The sequence below is a fragment of the Alligator sinensis genome, unplaced genomic scaffold (assembly GCF_000455745.1).
Source record: "Alligator sinensis unplaced genomic scaffold, ASM45574v1 scaffold542_1, whole genome shotgun sequence".
NCBI classification, from domain to species: Eukaryota; Metazoa; Chordata; order Crocodylia; family Alligatoridae; genus Alligator; species Alligator sinensis.
The window spans coordinates 2,622,120-2,637,876 of NW_005841963.1; the positions used below are offsets into that span (position 1 = coordinate 2,622,120).

General features: G+C 38.7%; 2 protein-coding genes across 19 annotated transcripts in view; one reads left to right on the forward strand and one right to left on the reverse strand.

The window, feature by feature from the left end:
- REPS1 (RALBP1 associated Eps domain containing 1) overlaps positions 1-6,003 on the forward strand; it is a 101,080-nt gene extending 95,077 nt beyond the window's left edge. For 15 of the 18 annotated variants that reach the window (XM_014518531.2, XM_014518532.2, XM_014518533.2 and 12 more), the window contains 4 exons: positions 810-905; positions 1,532-1,680; positions 2,357-2,462; positions 4,297-6,003. In XM_014518531.2, the coding sequence (XP_014374017.1) occupies positions 810-905; positions 1,532-1,680; positions 2,357-2,462; positions 4,297-4,365 (420 nt within the window). In that variant the 3' untranslated portion in view covers positions 4,366-6,003. Of the gene's footprint in view, positions 1-809; positions 906-1,531; positions 1,681-2,356; positions 2,463-2,705; positions 2,734-3,864; positions 3,945-4,296 lie in introns of those variants that run through there. The other 3 variants (XM_025200315.1, XR_003093299.1, XR_003093300.1) reach the window with 3 other exon arrangements.
- Positions 6,004-6,159: 156 nt separating this feature from the next.
- Positions 6,160-15,757, reverse strand: part of ECT2L (epithelial cell transforming 2 like) — a 68,981-nt gene continuing 59,383 nt past the window's right edge. The window contains exons 19-21 of the mRNA XM_025200313.1: positions 15,257-15,345; positions 11,838-12,010; positions 6,160-9,757 (exon numbers count right to left, since the gene is read on the reverse strand). Coding sequence (XP_025056098.1) covers positions 9,621-9,757; positions 11,838-12,010; positions 15,257-15,345 — 399 coding nt within the window. The 3' untranslated portion in view covers positions 6,160-9,620. The remainder of the gene's footprint in view (positions 9,758-11,837; positions 12,011-15,256; positions 15,346-15,757) is intronic.

The following is a 15,757-nucleotide window of genomic DNA, read 5'->3' on the forward strand; positions in this document are numbered from 1 at the left end:
GTCCACTGGACTGTCTGTTTAAGCAGAAGTTGAGCAGAGTAGAATATCTGTTAAAGCTTCAATGGGAATTTGACTTTCAGACTTGAAATCCAGAGTATTGGACAGGCAGGCAGCAGGGGAGACCATCATTCAGGAATCCCTGTGTAGCAAATCTTTGAGAGGCTCAGCGGTGCACAGGGATTCATTTATTGGGGTCCAATAAATTGCAAGAATGTATTTCCAGTTTTGTCACTGATTTATTAGGTGGACCTCACATAAATACCTTAATGCTTCATGTTGGTTTCCCTTCCCCCCATTTTTCTGTCTTGTCTGTTCAGAGTGAGGCAGGGACTGTTATACTCGTTTTATACACTGCTTAGCACAAGGAGCACTGTCCTCAGTCAGTCAGGGGTCTTCAGGTATTACTGCAAGATGAACTGTTCAACCTCCGACTTAAAGCACATTACCTCAAAAATATTTGAAGCTATCTTCATGCTGAGATTATTTCCAATAGCAGGAAGTTCCTGTTAAGTGTTCAAAAGATCCAGTTATATTGCTGCCTCTCAGAGTATAGCTTTCTTACTACAACCTTGTCCCCAGGTCACAATAATGAGACAGCAGTGTGTGTTCCCTAGGAATTCACCAGCTAGTGTTGGTAATTGAGCACAGTCTTTACTCTCCACCCTCAGGTTGTTAAAGAAGGCTTAAATGCATGAGATTTGAGAATGTAAATTGGGTCAGTCTAACAGGAGAAACTGCCAGTATGAAATATGCAGTCATTCTGCTTACTAAATACAGTATTTTTAAACTATCTATCTAATTCTCTGCAGGCTGAAAAACCCTCCGATTCTGCAAGTTCTCTTAGAGCTGCCAAAACAGAGGGAAGAGTTGAAGACAAAGCAGCTACTAGTGTCCCCAATAACACAGTAAGTAAACTATACTGCAAAGGGAAATGCAGGTTTCAAATGCATACAGGAACATGTATTGAAGTAGAAGCAGGTAATGATTGCTACACCTTAGGTTTTGTTTCCATTTGAACCCAGTTTTCTTTGCTTCCAAACTTTTAAATACTTATATTCGTAGCTAGAGGTATTACATGTTTACAGGACTGGTTCCATTTTGCACTTTGTTTTAAGTAAAATAGACTTGGAGATAAATGGTCAAATTAAGTTAGCCAAATTGAGTCCTTTTTGGTTAGTTGTTTAGAATCTTCAGGAACAGATGGCTGAAGCAGTTATTCATGGTCCAGGGATCATGCAAGAAGTAAAGATTTCTTTGGGTGATATCTTTTAGTGAAACTGAAGAAGGTCTCGCATTCAAAAGCTTGTCTAACCTATCCCAACTATGTAGTTAGTCTGCTAAAGAATATCATCCAAAGAAATCTTTGCCTTGCAGTTATTCATAACATACATGCACACTTCCATGGTTAACTACTGCTGCTTTGAATTGTAACTATTCTTGTGGCTGTTTTGATGCCAGCAGGGGGATATGACTTAAAGTAGATTGTTTTAAATCAGTGTTTTTAGGACTCACGTAATGCTTTGTTTCCCAGGGCAAAGGCACTACACCCCTTGCTCCACCACCAAAGCCTATTCGCAGAAGATTAAAATCAGAAGATGAGCTGAGACCTGAAGTTGAGGAACATACACAGAAAACAGGTGTCATAGCTGCTGTTCTTGCTTCACAGCCGTCAATTCCTAGGTAACAGAAGATGTGTATAAATACATCTAATAATGGGACGTTTACACTTAAAGAGCAAATAAAACTGTATTGATTAAATACTAGTGGCTATAAAATCAAATGCAAAACTAATCAGTGAGTGAAACCTAAATCTAAAGGCTTTTAAATGAAAGCCTCTGAAAGAATCCCTGTTAATATAGATGTGAATCTTGTAATGCACTTGAATTTTGGGTGTGTAAAGTGATGCCTGTTTTGCATCTTGGAGATTTTAACTGCTATGTATAAGTCTATAGGGGTATTAGTTATAAATAAAGTGCTGAACATGGACAGTCTTGAAATTCAACTAAGTTTTGTATCCTTTGCCTTTTGCCTATGTTAGGCATGAGGAAATTTAGTTTGGTATTGTGTGTTTGTACATTTAAATCTTCCAGACTACTGTGGCAATTTATAAATACAGTTTTGGTTGTTCTTTTGGAAAGCTTCTGTGTGGACAAGATTGATTAACTACTTGTTTTAATCTGTAGAAAGGCAAGCAAGGGGAAATGGTCACTAACTACACAATGTTGTGAAGAATCAAAATGTTGGTCGCTGAACAGCTAATAGAGTCTAAGGAATTGAACTGACCAGTAATACAAGTAATTGGTTTTAGTTTTTGGCAGTGAAAAGATTTCTTAAAATATTTTTAATATATCCTCAGATCAGTTGGAAAAGACAAGAAGGCAATTCAGGCATCAATCAGGCGCAATAAGGAAACCAACACTGTTTTGGCCAGATTGAATAGCGAACTACAGCAGCAGTTAAAGGTAACACCACTGTTCTGTATATCTGTTTATGTAAGGCTGTGCATGTAGTAGGGGCAGAAAGACGGTGATGGAAGTACTTAAGTAGATGTTTGTGTTTGGGATATATAGGTACTCACAAATGGTATATGGAAAAAAGCTTAGGAAACCTCTCCTTAAAATGTTAAGCAGGTCGTATATATCATGTTGTATTTTCTCGCATACAACACCTCAGAATATAATAGGCACCTTGTTTTTGAAAGGCAGAATGAAGAAAAAAAGATTTTTCCAGAGTTATGGCTGCATGGAGCAGGGGCACAGCCTAATCTTCAGCTGACTCACCCTCTCTTTCCTGCTTAACTAAAGGGGAAACCCTAGCTGCTGCTGAAGACCCGTCTCCATGGGTGGATCTTTGATTTTGAAAAGGACTAAAGAGTCTCCAAGGCTGTGAAATAGGAGGAGAGAGACCAGGAGCAGCTAGCAAACAGCAAAAATGTCCTTTAAAAAGGTTAGCTTGATTAGTGGAACATCAAGACCATTAAAAAGGAGAGACTATTGTTAACACCTGGAGTAATGAGCCACTAAATCAAATGACTCAGTTAGCTGCCTGAATAATAATGCAACAGATGCTGCACTGTGGATCAGGAATCAAAGCAGAATGCTTCTATCCCGGTCACAAAATCAGCTTCCCCGCTTAATTGCATGCACCCCAATTTTGGAAGGAAAGGTGCCTGTTGTTTGTGAGAAAATACAGTAATTCATATAGAACCTTGGAATTGCAAGGACTTTGCCTCAAGGGTTCTACATGGTGCCTTTCTTTTTATTTCTTTTGTATTACTGATTGACTTAGGTTGCAGACAGACAGTGCCATAAAAAAAATTATGGCAGCACAGAAAAAGCAAACAAACATCTGTGTTCTTTGTCCCACCACAAATGCATAGACTTCTGCCTGTGACAAGGTAGTATTAATTTCTGCCACTATTTTGTGATGGACACTTGTTTTAAGATGGGAGAAGGCAGGCAGCTCTAGGGCCTTGCCCTCCACTTCCAGAGGTTGAGGGGTCCAAGCCTGTATGCCCTAGGGATTTCCCTGCAGGGTGTTTCAGGGCTCACAAGATCCAGCCCTAGGAACGCCTTCTCAGGCTTCCCTGTTTGCAGAAGTACACCCCAAATTGGAATCTGTAGGCACATCTCTGCAACAAGTGAGGAATCCTAGGGTTCCCCGTCTGCAGAGATGTGCCTGGGGAATTTGTCTCTGTGCATCTCTGAAAATAAGGAAACCACAGTACCCAACTTAAGAGGTGCACCGTGAATGTTGTCCTGCAGGATGCATGTGGGACAACAGGTGATGTCTCCCCCAAAGAAGTAGATTAGCTGTGCTGGGTACATCCCACCACAGATGATCTGCTTGCGTGTCTGTTTATAGGCTTACTTTCAACTACAGCAGAATCAAGAGAAGAGATGACTGATATCATCTGTATTTGATATCACTGTTCCAAACAAAAGGTAATTGGAAGTGCCTTGGAAGCAATGCATTTAGAGATGCAATTGTGATATTTTTCACCATTTGAGTAAGAAATCAAACCCTGAAAAGGTTTTTTGTAATGAAATTAAGTTCAAAATACACAGAATCATTTTTAAGTCATTTTAATTAAATATATTAAACGTTTAGAAATAAAGAATATTCACTAGATAAAAGTTATTTCAGTTAACTGGAAAGAGTCTCTTTCCAAAACTTAGAAAAATTATAAATTGGTGGCCAAAACTGACAGTTTGCCCAATTTTACTTACAGGTGGAATTTCTTTTTCATCCTGGTATTTCACTTGAACTTTAAATAAAACTATCCTTCTTTTCTAGGATGTTCTTGAAGAGAGAATCTCCTTAGAAGTTCAACTGGAGCAGCTTCGACCCTTTTCTCACCTATAAGCCAACTGCCGTTAACTGTGAACTTACTAATTTTGAAAGGGGGGTTGGGTTTAAAGCCTATTCAAAGATCCATGCATTCAGCTCAATGCACTCTATTGAACATTACATTTTGTGGTTCTGTTCTGTCCCGTTTATTCACTAATGTATTTAATTTTCTTAATTTCAGTACAAAAAGAATCACAATCTTTTCCTTGAATGTTGTATATTTTGGCACTGCCTTCCCTGCCATTTTTCTTAACAATATGTTGGATTTATTTGCACAGTTTCAGTGGCCAAAACTTCAAACTGGAATTTCAGAATGGTTTCTATATTTCATGTCACAAAACACACTTAGAGAAGAGGATAACTAGCCAGTTAACTCTTAACATTAAAGCACATAATATACCATAAATAGCCTCCTAAAATGCAACATTGGTTTAATACAGGAAAAACTAGTATGTTATCTTAAGGGATTTTGAAAGGGGGTTGAGGGAGCAGTGACCAGTATTGCAGGTGTGAGTGCAGCCCCTGCTCCCAGCTTCCTCACCCCTCTACTGCTGCCCTGGCAGTTAGACCACACCATGGCTGCAGTAGCTTGGGACTTTTACTTCTTCAATCAGGTAACAATCTTCTATCACTTCGCTTCCCCTCTGCCCAGAGGCAAGTCCCCGCCGTCCCCCTCCGTCACCCATTGCAGCCAGTGTCTCTGCTGTCCCCAGCTGACCCAAGGGGCATGGGGTAAGTGCCAGAGCCATCCCTATCCTGCACATGAAGCCAGGCCCAGGCAGAGGTAGCAGTGGACAAGTTCCCTTCTCCCATGCCTGCTCCTGCACTGGCAGGGAACACCAAGGGGAACTGTGCAGGGTCAAGAGAACTGCCTCTGCTGCTGTCCATAACTGAGCCTGGCTTCCCTCATGGCACAGCTGGAGCAGGCAGGAGTGGCTCTGGAGCCTCTCCAAACCCTCGTTCCCAGAGTAACTGGAGATAACGGCAGCAAGGAGTGGGGAGAAGGAAGGGGAGGGAACATGAAGGGGACAGGAGAGTATTCTTACCCAATTGTGGGACTTAAGTGTCCCAGGCTTCTGCTTCTACAGTGTTGACTGAAGGAGGTGCATCTGTAGCACTGCACCCCCTGGATCTACCCTGGTTCTCATCAATCAAAATTTACTGCCCAAGCCACCTTTCACAATTCAGCGAGTCATTTACAATTCCAGAAGGCCTGCTCTTGCAATAAACCAGATCCTTCTGGGTGCCAGAGTTCTTGCAGGCTACCTTGCCATATCAAATGTATTTGGTTATTTCATGTTTTTCTTATGTACTCTACAATATGTGACCCCAGATTGCCAGGTGTTCATTTGTCCACTCATGATCCTGATTCTGCCGCATGCATATAAATGACTTAATGGTACAATTGATACTAGACCTAACGGATCTTTTTCAGTGATCCCTTTTGTGAAAGAATTGGGTGTTAATTCTTGGTATATTGATTGCACATTTCCTGAGCACCACCTGTAACTGCATGCTTCACACATTACCTTTTATTAACAGATCAGATCCACCAGTCCTTACTGTAACAGATTGTATTGTCAAGTAATGTGTCAATACCTCTATGAACTTCTAATTCCCAGCCAAAAAAATTAAACAGTTTGCTTCTTAGGACTCCTGGGTTACCTTTTTGTCATCTTGTCTCCCGGACTTATTCTTCTGGCACATACAGGCTTCACTATTAACAGAGAGTTCCCTGAGTGTATCCTGCTCTTCAGGTTGATGTACTGTATTAGGATTTGTTGTATATTGTATGATACACAACTTTTGATCTCATATGTAAATTTGCATTAATTGCTGACTAACAGCAGATACTCTATTTAATAGCTTCTTCTGGCTGTGGGATCATAGATGTTAAATTGCATGGATGTATCTCAGCAGAATCAGAACTAGCAATTGTGTGATTTTTACACCAATAAAACAGCACAATATTTTAATATTGTTGATTCATCCTTAACTGAAATCAGTAACTCACACAAATAGGTTTCTCTTGCAAGTTAGCAGGAATATTTTAAATCTATTTTTGATGGCAAGTGCAATGAGCAGTAAATCCTAATTTGTGGGCTGTTTTTTTTTTTTTAAACCCAGATTTTAGGCTTTTAGCTACCAGTGAAATTAGTTTGGTAGTCTGTGGCTATGCTCCATTTATGCTAGTGCCTTGTTTGTGTAGCTGAATTATTTCTATAGTACAAGATCACATTCATGATTAAGCTTGTAAAGAAACATAGATATCCTCTATTTAAAAAAATGTAAGATTTTGGATCAAATGAGAGCGCGGATCAACCATGTTGTTAAACTACCTTTTTGGTAGGCTTCTGTGAAAGTACCTTCTAATGTAATCAAACTAAAATGGGTCACGGTTTAGAAATCCTTATCCTCCTTGTTTTGCTGTTTGGGTTTTAATTAGATTCTCTTACTTGTTCTTAATGAGTGACAAGAAAATTTAAGTCAGTTTTTCCACTTTGTATGCTGCCTTTTGCTTGCATTTCAGTTTAGACAGTAAATAAATAAGAGTTTTCCATTTAGGGTTGTTGTAGACTAACAAGGTAATTATAGTTGTTAATATACTAGTCTAACTGTTCAAATTCATTTTTTAAAATGCCATGAAAACATTTCTGCTAGCTTTTATACATTCCATGCAAACCTGCATTCCTTGGGTATAAATCAGACTTCACAGCTGCATGAAAACGTGAATCTTTTTATTTGCATGTAGCACAGGTTGAAAAATCTATAGTGAAATAACATTTTTAAAGATAAGTTGCCAATGTAATTGTAATTCCACAATATCTTTGTCAGTTGTTAGCCTGTGAAAGTAGATACAAGTCATAAGGAGAAATGCAAGGCAATCCAGGGAAGATGATGGCCTAAGATCACTTCAGTTATGTGACTAATTATTGCTGTAAAAAAACCAGATGCTGTGCTTTGTAACTAGATACACTTGAGAATATGATTTTTTTTTAAATTACCGCATATAGTTGTCCATGCAGTTTGAATTTTAAAAATTCCTTTCTAAAAATGGACTGAAATATTTCCAAGTTAAAGTAAAATAATTTTGCTTCTGCTATCAGCGTTTGAGGAATAAGAATAAAACCTCTACTTGTATAAAAGTTAATATTTTTTTAAACATTCAAATTTTTTAATTAAACTTTTACACTAAAATTTAAATATGTATATGCAGTGAAATTGACAAATTGTAAATAAATCACTCAAATTAAGAACTTGTAGTAATAGCTGTAGCATAATTATGTCTAGCCAGTGGATTGTCTATTTTTAAAGACTGTACTGTGGTTCAGTTGAATGCATCATTCAGCAAATTCTTAAATCAAACTTTTCACTATATACTACAGAGTCTTGAGGTGTCTTAAGTGTCTCTTGTCTTAAGGGCATCAGTTCAGGTGGTGTTCCTACAGAGCTACCTTATCTTGACGGAGTTAACTTCCAATAAAAGAACATGTGGAAGGCAAAGAAAAGAGGTCCATATAGCCTGAAAAACATTTTTTTAAATGTTACCTCACTTGTCTGTTCCAGCTACATGTTGCATTTTGTTATAAATCCAGATTTTGAATCTTAAGCACAGACTCTTTATAGGATACCTAGCACAATGTATATGCAATCTCTGCTATTGTGTGCTCCTGGCATGTATTTACACTGGTAGCATAAATACCGTAGATAGGGAATTATTACTGTACACATTAAAGAGGATGGGCAGTTGTCAACACAGTTCAAGCCAGCATTTTTCTTCCAAAGCTTTCTTTAGGAAAAATGAACTTTTATTTCAAAACCAATCATTTCTTACATTTGCTTCTTTTCTTTTCTTTTCTTTCCATCTTGTTTCCCTTTGCTGTTTTGTTTTTATTCCTTTCCTCCATTCCCACTGCTTAAACTGTTACCTTTGCACATCCAAAACCTATTCATTGTCCATCCCTATGTCTGTTTAACAGATCTACAAAATGGAACAAAATACATGGAAAGCCATTCCTTTTTTCCAAAGGCAGTGCTAATATAAAACAACCATCATTGTATTTTAAGAATTATTCTAACATGTCTTGTGCCTCTCAAATATTCCTCATTTTAGGCTTAAAACCATTTGTGCACTGCACAAACTAGATAACCCCTTACTTAATGCTGAAAACTATGTCCATAAGGATATTAAAGGAATTCTTTGGCATTACAGTTCCTACCCAAATAAGCTTTGTCCCCCGTAGAAGTTCTGTCACACATTTTATCTCTTAACCATGCCTTTGCAGGTTGAGGAATCCTTTGCTCTACTCCCACTAAGAACTTGTATTTGCTTCAAGTAGCTAAGCAAAATAAATTGCACAAATGTCTGAATCTTCCTAGTAATACCCCTCATATTTTTTTCTGTTGTTCAGAAATAGCTTTCTAAAACTATCTATCTTTAGCTTTTAATTGAACACATTCTCATTCCATGAAACAATTACAAATGGCATAAGATTCCCAAAGAAATACGAACAGAACTATGTAATTTCAAGGCAAAGACAGAGCTGTTCTCTTGTTTGCATTTTAAATCACTTCTCTGTTTTTTCTTTAATTAAGTACCTGGTACAGCAGTCTCTTTTGGGTAGGTGCTTCAGTTTCAACAATTAAAGAACCAATTGTCCCTGGAACCTTATTTTATTATTTCATTTTACTTTCCAGAGCAATATGACTCCATGGTTTAGTATTCATGACTTACCATTCATAACTTTTTGAGTAAAATTTTCACTCAAGGAGGGTTTGTTCTCTAGTTTAAAAAGGGGGGGAAATTGTATATCCTTAATGTTCTTGAAACAAGGAATTGGCACAAGATGATAACAGAAAGTACAGGGACATACCACTTAAAATCTTGTGCGTTTCAAATAACGAAACAACGGAGAAAAAACAAGGTCCCTTCCTGTAGGTGAAGGGATAATTTGTGCATATAGCAGTTCTTCATTATTTAGTCATACAGTGTAAATTTTTATGAAGGCCCTTAGTCATAAGTATGAGAATTTTGCCTTGAATTCTATAGTCAAATGAACTGTAATAGTATTTTTAAAATATCAAACCCTCCTATCTACTGTGTAAGGCTGTGTTAGTTCTGTTGTATTTTTTTTAGTCTTACCTGTACATTCTAAAAGCGATAATTTTTATTATATTAAATTTGAGCAATAGTTCCTCAGATTGCACAAAATATCATATCTTCTGTTCTTGCAGATAATTAGCACATACTAAAAGCTCTGAGATTCATTTTAAGAACAGTTTTTCTCAATGCTACAGTTGATTGCACTGTGCAGCACAGACAGCCATGTGAATTTACTGTCTTCATCCTCTGTAGAACAAATCCATCGCTGTTTTGGCCCTTGTAGAATAAATGCATTCTTGATATCTGTTATACAGAAAAGTGGTTTAGGGTAGTGTGTTCCTGTTGATCAATAGGTTATTTAGAGGATGGGCACAGTTTTAATAGACTTGGAAATAGCTTACTCTATTAGAAACTGACTTCCAATAATAGTTCATTAATGAATGCAACAGATTGCAAAAATAACATTTGTGGAAGCTTGCCTGATTGTTTGTGGCTGAATCATGTGGAAGCTTATTGATTAAATGAGATGGGAATCATATTTGTTACTCTTGAAATGTAAGAATGCTGACTTTACATGTAAAAATAACATAGCTCCAGCAACTTGGTTGACTTAAACAGTAAATAGAGACTCAACTAGTACAAGAACAATCCGTTAATTAGTCTCCTCAGCACTACTGGTGTAAAGTTGGTTTGTATAGAGCCGAATTAATTGTGTATAATTTTGTTATGCTAACCAGATCCGTGCTGCAGATGTTTTGACAGTACAGGTCTGGCAAAGAAAACTTCAAATCTGTACAGTCTTAGACTTGAGAAATCCTCTCTAAAATAGATACACAAGGAATGGATCTGTTCTCATGCATTCATAAAACTCATTACAAACTCATTAGTGTTAATGAAATATGGGCATTCATCAAGTGGTTTCCCTCTCCAGCTGTTTGCTCATTCAATAATTGAACACTTTTTTTCTACTGTCTGTCACTTATTTGATAAACAATCTTTCTTCAGGGTTTCCAGTGAAGCACTGATTAATATAGGTGTTCTATACTATGTAAAAAATTGTTTTTGATAAACAGGCAGGAGGAATTGCCTTAAATAATCAAACTTTTCATTATGATTGAATATGGAAAGGCTATAACAGATCAGGTGCAGGAGTAAAACTGAGACAAAAACATCTGACTATCAAGGTTATTACTCTAATGGTGAGAAGCAAGAGTTTTACATAAGTTTTTGTTCCTCTGTTACTTAGCTCTGCTGTCTGCTTCTTTCCCAGAGGCCTGAAGAAGGGTACTGAGATACCCAAAACCTGGTCTAAGCCTATTCCAACCAAGCTGGTCCAATAAAAGATATCACCTACAAAAATTGCCTCTTGCATATTTTCTGGACCATTACAGTACAACATTATGTCAGCATGTTCCCATCCTTTCATCCCCCACCCCAATCCATCCAGTATCTGGCCAGGCAGCTGACCACCATTTGTATGCAGGAACACCCACCCAATGTATTCATTAACGAGTTCAGCTTTCTCCTGACTCTATCAGCTGTCCCATCCCATTCTGCAAGGGCCCCACATTTCCCTTGGTCTTCCTGTTCTCTATATACCTAAAGAAGGACTTCTTATTGTCCTTGACTTTGGTCATCAACCTGATCTCAGTCCCCACTCTTGTCAGAAGGCAATCAAAATATCTACAACCCAAGCATGAATCTAACTACTAGTCAAGTCAATAAAACACTAACGGAGGGTGTCTCTAAGCTCCCACACCACCCAGAATTTAGGCATCTGAGTCAGACCTGCCAGCAGGCACCTCTGTCTACTTTTGATCCAGAGTCCCTCTAAAGTTTGGTGTCTACAAGTATTATTGGAAATGAACAGTTTGATAAGTGTGCATCATATGTAATAAGCCAGTGGTTAGAGCATTTGCCCAGAAAGTGAGTCCTGGATTCTAAGCCTTTCTCAGCTTGAGGATATTCTGACCACTATTTCCCACCTGCTAAGAGAGTGACTGCTGGGCTATAAACTAAGGTGAATGGGGAAATCTATTATTGGGATACTGGGCAGAAAGGAATGTCTGTAGATTAGTGTTTAGGAATTCCACTTACAGAAGACCTGATTTTTGGTACGTGCTGCCAGATTTTTTTTATTTTTTTTTTAAACCAACAACTGTTTAGTGCAAAATGCATACAATTCTGGGAGCACCCACCTAATTGAGACCTAGGCCTAGAGTCAGCTTCTTCCTACTCTCCTTTTTGCCTGAAGAATCTTGAGGTTTTTTCTACATAGTGGTACACCTTAAACAGCCTTTAGCCTGGTCTGGGGGGTCTCCTGGCAGGTAATCTTAACATCTTAAGTTTCTTTTGACCATTGTACTAATATTACAAAACATACATTTTGAGTCTGGAATGTCTTCTACAAGGAGCCTGTGAAGTGCTACTGATGCCAAGAATTGGTATGATGTGTTTGGGATCTGTTCAAAAGGCTTGTAAGAGATGTTGCAGCTTGAAATAACAAGTGCATCATTGAAAAGAAAAAGACTAAGATCACTGACGTGTTCATAGAGTCTGTAAAAGAACAAAAAAAAATGAAGGATTACTGTAAACTCTGAAAGACAAATCTGTCAAGGCCTCTAAGAAATGAGCGTGAATATTTCCGACGCATCTAAGAAATACATTTGAAGAGTACATGAACTTTCTTGTTTTGGGGGCATAGGAGTTTAAGTGCAAATAATAGGAAAGGGGCCATAACATTAAGAAAAGGACCTGAGCTTGGACAAGAAACGGGATGATTAGATCATTGTCCATGTTTTGTATTTACATGTAGAGCTACAGTTCAAACTCTGGGTTCTAGTGACCCTGGAATACACGTTTTGTTATCTGGCTTGGTTATAAGGATCCCTAAAGCTGAAGCTATAGTTGGGGATACATCTTTTTACATAATAGCAACTGGGTTCAGACATTTTAATGTACTTTTTTTCCTTTCAATTCAGATTTATCTTATTTCCTAGTAATTTACAGATAAACTGTGAATGAATTATTGTGTATCCCTTCCTGTGTTATATCTAAACAAGTAGCTGCTGTGAATTGTGTTTTACTGTTCCTCCAACGGAGTCCTAGGAATCAGGCTGCCTGCTGCCTGTACTTGGCTCTTACAGACAGTGGAAACTGGAAGTGGTGTAGAAAAGGGCCAAAAATCAGGAAGAGGAGGTTACAGAATTGCTGTGGTGGACTTCCTGTGCTTACAGTGCACAGTGCCAATTTGAGTCCTAAACACTGCAGGTGGCCACCCAGCAGGAAGCTGGACTTCAGGTCCTTTGACTGAACAGAGCTTCCAGTCTTGATGATCAGTTTGCAGGGACTTGAAGGCAGCCCTAAAGTCCAATGGTTCTTGACCTTTTTAGACTAAAGGCACTCCTCAGAAAATGCCAGCTCTAAGCTTTCACTGTTTTGTTTTGTTTTTTAAACTATGGAAAAATAATAGAGCAATTCTTCTGTTGCAAAGAACTCAGGACCATAACAGGTCAGAATTTTTGCCACTATAAGTTCATATTTGAAATCTAGTTTTATCTTGTGAATCGTCTGTAGATATTTGTGAACCTAACAGTGCTAATCGTGTCGCGCCCTTAAAAGGATCTTGTGGAAATTTGGTTGAGCATCATGGTTTTAGGTTGACTCTGAGAAACAAAGTAGATACAGAGAGAGAGAACTTTTAACATATGGAGAAGTGGCTTCTGTTTTTACTTTTAGTTTAGAGAATTTAAAACATTAAAGTACTCTAATTTACTTTAATATTAAAGTAATAATAATAATTCTGTTATTAATAGTTCCAACTAGTAGTAATGCAACCACAATTCTACTGAAAAAGGGCAAAGGACAACTTAAGTTCTACTTCCTCACTATTAATAGTACTGAAATGTTAGTTCTTCTAGTCTTTGCATAATCAGTATAGGTGACTGGTGGGGGGAGGCACAGAGCAGCATGTGCCTCTCTCCCCCTCGGCAGAGCTGTCCCTGCCAGGGGTATCTGTGGGTGCCCCCCAGACTCAGGAGGCACCAGTCACCCATGATAATTAGCATATTACAAGTGTGCAAAAGTTGGCTTAAGAGAACTTAACATGTAGTAATGAATACCTCATTATATCTAATAGGCTCTCTCTTAATTTCAGTGTATGGCACCTCAGTTCTAGCAATAAACTACTAAACTGTTTTCCTCCCTCACCTATAGCCAACTTTGAATCTTCCTTTATATTTCTTTTATTTGCACCCTAGTCTTAAATGTTGCAATATAAAAGGGTTGTGAACAGGAAAGTAATTCTTAAATTTTATACAGTCGGCCATAGCTGGAATATTGTGCATGTAACAATTCAGTAGAAGTTGGTTTGTAAGGAAGGGGCTTAATGCAAAACTAAAATAGCAGAGGAAATGTAGAAAATGACTCCTGAAATAAAGTGGGTTTTGGACACATTTTCTTTTTTAGCTTTTACAGCTGATCCAGAGCTAACACATCCTGGTTCCTCTACCAGAGATGAACATCTGAATCTAGCAACATGATCACGCCTGAATAGTGTGGTGGTATCACACAGATCAGCTGATTACAATCTCCGCAGCCGAAAAATGAAGGTGAATCTGTCAAGGTAGGTGTACTAACAGAGTTAAAACTTGAAGTTAGTTAAATCTTTAATTATTGTGGCCTTGCAGCTATGTATATATTCTACACTGTGTATGAAACTGATCGTTTTCTCACACATTAGTTTAGCGCTGCCGTATTTCCTTCATTAGCAGGAAACAAGAAAAATTTGCTGTCCTTCCACCCTTCCCACACATCTCTGTCCCTAAGGGCCCCTCTAGACATTCAGGTGAAGGCATGGTAGGATCTGATGCACAGGCCACACAATCACGCTTCCTGCCATGCCACACATGCATGACAGGAGGCATGATTGTGGGATGCAGCGTCAGATCCTTTCACGCTTTACTACTGGTACAGAGGGAGCCTTGGATTGCCATTCTGGGCTCCCCCTGTACCAGCAAGTAACAAGCTCCTGTAGCTGCAAGTCCCATAGCTGACAGGACTTGCAGCCATGGCAGCACCCCACAGTTGCCAGGACTGAGAGTCCCACTGTTGTAGTCTCTCCCTCCTAGCAGTGCCCCATGGCAGATCCCAGAGATCCACAGCTGGATCCCAGCAGTGCCCCACAGCCACTGGGACAACGTCCAACAGCTAATGGAACTCTTCCCCCTGGCAGCACCCCGCATTTAAGGACGCTGAGTCCTAGCAGTGCCCCCACAGGACTGCCAGGCCCCAGAGGCCACAGCTGCGGGGCACGGCCAGGAGAATAGAGTCCTGCCAGCTGTGGGATCCTCCATCTCAGCAGCCATGGGGCACTACTGGGGCTGACAGTTCCCTCAGCTGCAGGATTCCCAGTCCCAGCTGCACCAGACCCTGCTACAAGTGAAAATTAAAGATGGATACAAACAAGCTATAAAGTTATTACACATTTTCCAGCCATAACTTTATAGCTGGTTGGACCTTTTTATGGCATGATAATTAATTTGCACATGTAGCTGGTCCAAATTAATAGTGCAATTAACGTGGTAATTGTATGATACATAAAACTTGTAGACGGGGCCTGAAATGCCCACAGTTACTCATAGGTAATCATCACTTAACATCTATATCTTCGCTTCCTTCCACCCAAAATGTCTCCAGTCTTTGCCAACGTGACCTAAGGAAAACTTTCTACCTCCAAATTAGCAACCAGTCACTTGATGCCTTTTTATTTACCACCCACCAATATTTTTATGATCTGTTTACCTGAGTGAGAGATGAATTTCCTCAGACCTGCAGCTAACTTGGGCTACATCTTGTACTTTGATCAGGTATCTGTTGGCTTCTAATAAATTCTGTGAATTAAATATTACAGGATTAAAAAGAAATGCAAACCAAACTTTGGATTTAGAGCTTGTCCTGATGTGTTAATTTTTCCACACATACTAGATAATTAGAAAATAGCTATTAGTCTTTGGCTTTTTATTAACTGGACCTGATCTTTGGACAAATTTGTTTCTAATAACTCATTTTAATATATTCAGAAATACTTTGGTTATTAACCAGATAGGAAAAAAAATATTTTCTGCAGACAGATTTTTTTCCTGAAATACATCTCAAATAGCAGAAGTATTAGATGCTGCCATGGCTTAGTTAAATACAGTAGGATTATACTTTTTAGCATATGTCATAGATTCATAGATGTTAGGGTCGGAAGGGACCTCAATAGATCATCGAGTCCGACCCCCTGCATAGGCAGGAAAGAGT